This window comes from Gekko japonicus, unplaced genomic scaffold (assembly GCF_001447785.1).
Source record: "Gekko japonicus isolate JY-2015 unplaced genomic scaffold, Gekko_japonicus_V1.1 scaffold439, whole genome shotgun sequence".
In the NCBI taxonomy this organism is placed as follows: domain Eukaryota; kingdom Metazoa; phylum Chordata; class Lepidosauria; order Squamata; family Gekkonidae; genus Gekko; species Gekko japonicus.
This window is the reverse complement of record NW_015164677.1, coordinates 972,142-980,703: the sequence shown is the minus strand read 5'-3', so window position 1 is coordinate 980,703 and position 8,562 is coordinate 972,142. Positions and strand designations below refer to the sequence as shown.

Below are 8,562 nucleotides of genomic sequence, written 5' to 3'. Positions count from 1 at the left end.
TTCTTCTTCCTCCTCCTCCTCTTCCTCTTCCTCCTCCTCCTCCTCCACCACCACCACCACCACCACCATCAGTATATAACTCACATGTCAGCTACTGTTTGTTTTTCCCCGGGTAGAAACATCAAGTATAAATGTGATAGGTAAATAAATAAAAGCCTTATCTTACAGCTTAGAATTCTCTTTTGAGTAAATAAACTACTGCCCTCTACTGTCGTGGTTTTCTCTCTCACTATATGACAATATAGGTTTCTTTTTGGTCATATGATTTTGAAATATGTGAAATATCACAAACATTATCCATGTGATATTTTAAGAGTGTTTACAGACTTTGAAAAAAAATCTGTATTTTGTATATTTTCCTTTATCAAGCCAGGAAAATATATATTTAGAGGTCTGAAATGTCAGCAAAAACTATTGCATTGATTGCCATATAAGCAATACAAATGCCGATTGCTATGAATATTCTTAAAAGTTGCACTGTGTTTGAGCTAGGCCCCAATAGTTGTTCTAGGGCTCTGAATAAGAGAGGAAACCATAAACACTTGTATGGTGTTCTGTGTGCAGGTATATTTTGAATTTGTCAGTCACATTAATTTAATCATTCTCCTATACTCCACAGATATTTTAAGAAGTATAGATCTTGTAATATTTTTGTTGCATTAAATTCAGATACCCTGCCAGAAAATTAATACCAAATTGCATATAGAAAGAAACTTTTCTCCTGAAGGGTTTATCTTTATGGCAAGGACTGAAAAAAACAATTACAAAAAGCCTACAAAATAAAGGATCTGTTCCGTTTGCTTCCATTTTTTCAAAATGTTTTAATGTGATGAAGTAAATATAGCCTAATTTACAATGAAAATAGCATAAAATATGTCCACAGCACAAGACCTTTGGAGTTAAGGTTGTTCTGTCCTATATTTGTTAATGAAATCATTTTCTTTCTTTCTTTTTTTCCCCTTTAAAACCCTCCTCAGGCAGCCAAGGGCAGTTTCCACTCACTCAGAATGTTACAGTTATCGAGGGAGAAACAGCAACTTTGACCTGTAGGGTTGATCAAAATGATAACACCTCCCTCCAGTGGTCAAATCCAGCTCAACAGACTCTGTACTTTGATGACAAGAAAGGTGAACATTCCACTTTCTTTTTTATAAATGCTGTCAGTAATAAATAATACCATGATTAGTTCAAATGTTGACCTGGTGTGACATCCTTTCATGTTGTATATTCTATATCTTGATTTCCTAGACTTAAATCTAAACACTGTTTGATTGTTGTTAATTAAAATTGCTAGTTGTATCTTTGGAAGCCAATTTATAATTTCTCTTTCTAATATTCTCTAATGTTTTGTCTCTGCTATGAAGTTAGACATGTTTTCGTTTTCTTTGTTTATCTAAATTACTTGAGCCATGTTTTCTGCAGATATGGTTGTGAACAGTGGGGGTGGAGGTGAAGTAGTTGGGACTACTAGAAGAATTTGAGTGTACTGTCATTATGACATACACAAATGGTCAAGATAAGGGGTGTGCAAATAATGCAGTATTTTTGGGGTTCAGGTATATCAAACCTGAAAAATATTGATACTTCCTGATATTCCTGTATCCCAATACTGGTATGGTATTGGGATTCAGGAAATAATCAGGGTTCCCAAAACTTGGGGTGAACTCGCTGCCTGGGACTCCATTCACACAGTGGCACTTGCAAAAGGTATTTAAATGCCTTTTTCAAGCTTCCTTGTGCGAGTGAACTCCCAAGCCGTGAGTTAACCTGGAAGGTGAGTGAACTCACGGCTTGGGAGTTCATTCACATGGCACAGCTTTCAAAAGGCATATAAAGGGAACACCTCAGCTGGAGCTGGTTCTTGGTATAGCTGAACAGACCCAAATGAAAACTGGGGAGAAATGGCTTTTGAGGGGCTCAGCTATACCAGTAGCCAAGTACAGTGATCTGTATTTGGCTTAAGTAATACCCGAAGAATACCAATAAGGTTTTTTGTTTGTTTTTTGGCTTTGTTTGGTTTTGCCGAGCACACACCCCAAGTCAGGATCCTCCAAGGTTAAAGCTGTATGAGACAGAAGAGTTTTGAGGGAGTCCAATAATTGTTAACATTCCAGTGAAGGACAAACAATGGAATCCGTACAAAGGAATGATTGTGAAGCATGCATGGAAATAAAAGAACAGATAATTAGGGCTGAAAGACTGAGTATTGTGATGATTCTGGGGGAAGGGGAAGACAACCAAAAATAATCTAGAGTTTGGCATGATCACATTGTATTCCTTTCCTGAGAAGTGTCTCAACATCAAACAAAGGCATAATACTGACAAATGGCAGTGGGACAGTGAAAATCAAATCACACATTACAATGAAGATAAGTAGTCTGGTGTGTTGTTTAGAGTAGCCCCTGTAAGAAGAGCTCTGTAAGCTCTTGGAGGATTGGCTACATTAGGGGTGTGTCGCCTAATATGCAAAGGAGTTCCTACTACAAATATATATATATATACACCTATATGTGTGTGTGTGTGTCAGTATGTATATAGGGGCCGTGGTGGCTCAAGTGGTTAAGATGGTAAACTGCAGACCTGAAGGTCAGTAGTTCGACAGTTCGAGACTGAGTGCTGAATGACGGAGTGAGCTCCCGTCTCTGGTCCCAGATCCTGCCAACCTAGCAGTTCGAAAGCAAGAAATTGCAAGTAGATGAATAGGTACCACTTCGGTGGGAAGGTAATAATGTTCCATGCGCCTTGGCATTTAGTCATGCCGGCCACATGACCACGGAAATAACTTTCTTATTGCTACCCATCTGCAATTTCCTCCAGTTTTAAAAAGAGCATACAGTGAAATGAAGCGGGGGAATTTTGCTTTAGATTCTTTCTTTTTTTAGTTGAGACTTACTACTTACTGTCTCAGTTTCTGCCTATGAACCCAACTAGTCTTTTGATCTGTTTCTTTGGATGACTTCTCAAAGAGGTCTTACTGACTGCACAGACACAAAAAAGCAAAAATGCATTCTATTGAATATCAGAACTTTTAAAAGATGCATCTGACTATTCAAGCGCATAGCCATCATAGACAGCAAGATATTATCTTCAGAACATTTATGGAAGTGAGGATGAGGCATTTGTTATGGATCTTAGAGCGTGCCAATGTAAATATTTCAAGAGACGTGTCATATGGTCCAGATGAAGAAAATGTTTTGGCAATAAAATGGGTGGTACTGGTGAAGGGGCACAATTGCAAAAAGAGAGAGAGGGAGAAAGAGAAAGAAAGGTTGCAAGAGATGACTAGAACCTGACTCTGAAAGTAATGGAAACCTTGAGCATGTGTTACGCAGGAGAAAGCTGTCAACCTTATTCAGAGAGAGAGAGAGAGAGTGCAAGGAGAATGAGGACTCAGGGATTTGGCAGCAAGGAGGGTAATTTCAGGGGTAAGCAGAGGGAAGAAGATGGTGTTTCCCTTACATGTTACACTCTAAGGCAAACTATTACCTGCACTGGGTGATTAATGCAAAGTGTGTCATGGCAGTAATTGTATTTATGTTATTTATTTAAGACTACAAGATATAAAGATAGCAAGAGTGGACTCTTAGAAAGATTAGACATCTGAACATTTTATAAATATAAATAGTACCGGAATGGAATAATGATAGGTGACATTACCTTTAAATATGTATTCATTTCACTACAAATACAATGTGTTGTAGGATCCAAATATATTACTGATATTTTAATTTGGTTGATGCATTTTAATTCATTGCATGTTATTTTCAGAATACTATAGCAATAAATTCATGAGGGGCATGGTGCAAAATAAGTATTTTAAAGTAATTTTTCCCTCCCTCTTTTGGGAGGAAGCCTAGAAATGTGAACTTTAGGGAAACATGAGTTTTATTGAATTTGAAATTACTTTCTTAGAACTACATTATCATTGAAGTGCAGTAGAATTAACTGTGCATTCCTTGCATAGGAAAATTGTTAATTTACCCAAGAAGTGAGTAAAGTGCTTGTGACATTTTTACATTAATACTTAGACCGCTTCGGAAAAAACTATGGGACATACCCATAACAGAGTAGTGACAACCAAGCAAATGAAATCATGTAAAAATGTTTGCAGTGGACTACAGGAACAGGAATTGTATCCATATTTTATTGTAGTCTGCTGTATCTCATTGTTTAAGGACAGATAGCAGAATGCACATACTTTTTAATATTTATTTGTATTTTCTTATATACATACCATTTAAGTCTCCTGCATCCTTATATTTACACCCAAACTTACATATCTATAGTCTATTTTTCCCCAGTAACACACTTTCATCTACCTTTAGATCATTAATAAAACAACAATATGCAAATCCTACAAATCGAAGGTAAAAACTACGAAATGTTTGGAAAGGTAAATTTAGGGAACTGGAATGGGCTGGTGGTTAACAAATTAATTTGAGTTAAAAAAAAAATTCAAATATTCTCATTCTCTCTCTCTCTCTCTCTCTCTCTCTCTCTCTCTCTCTCTCTCTCTCTCTCTCTCTCTCTCTCTCTCCCCTCCTTTGATTTCTTCTGCAATAATGGAGTTAATTTCACAGTATTTATCTTCCCTATATCAATGCTAATCTGACAATCACATTGAAGGGTTTATTTGTGTGTGTGTGTGTGTGAGAGAGAGAGAGTGGGGTGGAGTCAATGTTTCCACAACAGGGAGTTAGTCCTTTGCACTGTCTTCAAATTACTGCCAAGAGTCAGGAGAGCATTGGGAGCACTCTGCAGAATGTCACTGAGGACTGAAGCAAGAAAGGGGAATCAAATTAAATTGGGCCTTCATCCTTGCATGAGTTGCTGCTTCTTTCATTGTGCTTGTTAAACTTGTGCATGAGTTTAAGGGAATGATTTTGCACCCCTTTTTGCAGCAGCCTCCATGGTGAAAATGAAGTAATTAAGTAAATCTGGTTCATTGAGTTTCCTCTGTTTACAGGAGCTTGGTTACAGGTGATTTTTTTAAAATGCCCTTTCAATAAGGTTTGAAACAACCATTAACATATGTCCAGTATAGGTAGCAATACGTTCTTGAAACTGTATCTGTATTGATGAACAAATATATATTTATGTATTTATTTTACCTTGGAAAACCACCCCCCAGCATTACTTTAGAAAGAATATTAATTCAAGTCAACATGGATTTCAAATTAGGTAAGCTGGTTAGTTACTGTACACTTTTGATTATAATAAATTAATGGAATTATTCCCAGCTATATAATTTATTCTTTCCCCCTCAGATCCCTATGAGAAATGAACATTTTGTGTGGAAATGGTGAAGTGTAGGAGGTTGTGTTATTTTGTACTGAAGTGTGGGCGGTTGCAGAAATTAAGTCTTCTACCTTTGCAACTAGCTAAATTGAGAATGAAGTTAATGCTCTGGAATTTGATGAAGTGAAGACATGATTTAAATGATTGTAATAATGTGTCCCCTTCATCTACCTTCATATAATGCATATGATTTTGCCCTTTCTATTTACTCATTAGAAAAATAAAATACAATATCATTCTTGATTATCCTGCCAGCTCAGTGCATTGCAGACTGTCATATTTATATTTTAACATAAGAACATAAGAGAAGCCAATGCTGGATCAGGCCAATGGCCCATCTGGTCCAACACTCTGTCAACACTCTGTGCCAAAATTACCAGGTACCATCAGGAGGTCCACCAGTGGGGCCAGGACACTAGAAGCCCTCCCACTGTTGCCCTTGCAAGCACCAACATGTTATTGCATGTTCTTTTGTGTATGTGTTTGTTTGTTTCTTTCCTGGAGTCATTGGTGATGCTGTGGATAGTGATAGTCAATGTATTATATGCTTAATTAATTGTGTACCCAGTGCTACCTTCTGCATGAACTGAGGTAACCTAGTCCTGTTCTGGGGACTGGAGAGAGGGCAGGAAAACTAGCAAATAATGTGTTTAAAATTTAATAGTAAATATTTGGTGTATCCAGCTAAAATAAGGGGGAAAAACATATGCAGATGACAAGGGGTCTACAACAAAACTCATCTGAATAGTACTGAAAATTCCAGGCTTGTCTCTGGTCATTTGAGTGCTTAACAAATGTGATGCTTATGATTTTGAAATCTTAAGTCAGGCACAATTTGATACTAAGAATCTGAAATACTGCTTTAGTTTTGTAGCAGATGAGAAGTTGAACCATACATTTCTATCTGTCAGTATTTGATTTTCTAAAAGATAAAATATGAAATATATTAAAGCAAGAGTTCTTATAGTTTTGATTACTTTAAAAGGTATATAACCTCCAACCACAACCATTATTTGTATACAGATGTGGGGAAACTACCATGGGTTTATTTAGCCCCAGGTTATTCCAGAAGATCCCAACATTAACGTTGGTTTATTGCATGGCACATTTTTTGTGCAAAAATATGTATTGATACATAAAATACAAAACTTCTCATGGTATGGGGGGGACAACATATACAATGAATATCCTTCCAGCAACAAACCACACTTCCCCAACACCCCCCCCCACCCTTATAAGCATGGCTGGAAACAACAGCATTTTGCCTGAGAACGTATTTTTATGTATCACATATATATGCTGTCAAAACTGGGGGAATGATACCAATTTCCTGGTAGTTCAGCTCATTAGATAAGTGGCCAAAATAGGCATCTTCCAGGAATTGTGTGTGTGTTTAAATCTTCTGATTTATAGTGCCTAAAGAAACAATGGGCTTTAAATATATGTTAGAGTTTATCAGTGTAAATTGTTTCATGTATTTGCATATGTAGATGTATTTGTGTGTGCATGTTTAACCTGCCGTTACATGTTCTGAGCCTTTGGGATATGACTAGCAGCAAACCAGTGAATTGTTTGCAAACTCTGGGTTGGGGAATTCCTGGAGATTTGGGGGCAGACCCTGGCAATGACAGTGTCTGAGGAGGAGAGGGACCTCAGCGGGGTATAATATAATGCAGTCCACCCTTCAAAGCAGCCATTTACTCCAGGTGAACTAATCTCTGTTATCTGCAGATCAGATGTAATTCTGGGAGATCTCCAGGCCCCACCTGAAGGTTGGCGATCTACCTGTCAATACATCCAGCTAAACTAGAACAGATCCCCACAGAGCTATGCACTGCCCTTTCTTCCCATCATCTCCTTGATTTATGTAGAAAGCATGAATGGAAAATATTTGGCCCATCTCATATCCCTACCTCTTTCTTTGCTCAATATAGAGCAAAGTAATTGAGATGTTTACCTTGAAAACAGCACAGAGAGAAGATATCAAGGTAGGTGTGGCACCTCCCATTAGTCTTATGGTCCTAATGTGCTGTGTCTGTGCACACTAATGTGAAAGAAGGAAAGAAACAGGATGCTGCTGAGCCTTTTTGGGACAGGTTGGTGTGCCCACTGGCACTTATCCTTTGCACAGGGAAGATTTGTCTTATAGATATTCTGTATTAATTGACTCTGAAGACAGTAGACTAAAGAATTTATACTTGCATGATGTTTGAATAACTTCATTCTGTAAATTTTGTGGAGAAATCACAGACTCAAAACTGCTCAGGAATGGCAAAAAAAAAAAGAGAGATCCCCCCACAGCATTATAACGGTTTTTCCTCCCTTTATTCTTAATACAATGCTGGTCTAAAAATGAAGGATGTGAGGTGAAAAGAGCAGAACATTGCTCTTTTGAGATGAACCATGGGGAATTTCTTTAAGATTTACAACTGTATTGGCTCATTGCTTAATCAGAAGGCAGAAATATGTTCTCAGTGTGTGTTCATTTTTCCTAATGAGAGAGACTATTAACCTACCCCCAAATGATATATATAAAGGGTCCCCCCCCCTCAACTGAGTTTTCAAATGCATTCTATTTTATTTCTTCATTTTCATTCACTATCTGCATCTTCTTGGGATTATAGGCAAATGCAGCTCCAGTTAGATGCAGATTTTTTTTTTGTTCTATTTCTAATCATACGAATATTTATAGTCTTCATGGAGATTAGTGTGCTCACAGCACATGCCATCTTTCTTCTAGTTATTTCTTTATTCCTTCCAAACTGACAGGTTTTGCTGTCATTCTCAGTTCTGAGTTCAGAGGGAAAAAGTGTCTGTAGTATTAAAAATGTGATAGCTATGCTGTTGTCAGGTTGTAATGAAGAGACTGAGAGGTCCACATAAAAATCCTCCAAGCTTCACAGTATTGTCCAATAATATTTTCTCATCAATAGGAAGTAGATTCATTTTATTGAGAGAGAAAAAATTATGTTCTTGTTAATATACTCACTACTTTCCCCCCTTTTTTGTTTCATGAAAATCATTTACACAAGAATAGGCAAGAATCCTTATGCTATACCCTGTCCGGGGGGGTGGGGTGGGGGAGCAAAGAGAAAGATGTGTATATATAGTAGCTTATATAGTATATATAGTAGCTTACTGGTAGATGAAATCTCATTCTCATAATAGAATATAACAAATGGAGACCTGCAAGAAACTTGCAGGATGATTATCCCATTCCCCACACCTTTGTTTCCTCCCCTCTCCCCTTATCTCTCTCACACT

General features: G+C 37.4%; 1 protein-coding gene across 1 annotated transcript in view; it reads left to right on the top strand.

Annotated features, from left to right (window-relative positions):
* The first annotated feature begins 443 nt into the window (after positions 1 to 443).
* Positions 444 to 8,562, top strand: part of CADM2 (cell adhesion molecule 2) — a 342,074-nt gene continuing 333,955 nt past the window's right edge. The window contains exons 1-2 of the mRNA XM_015409285.1: positions 444 to 564; positions 978 to 1,127. Of these exons, the coding sequence (XP_015264771.1) occupies positions 444 to 564; positions 978 to 1,127 (271 nt within the window). The remainder of the gene's footprint in view (positions 565 to 977; positions 1,128 to 8,562) is intronic.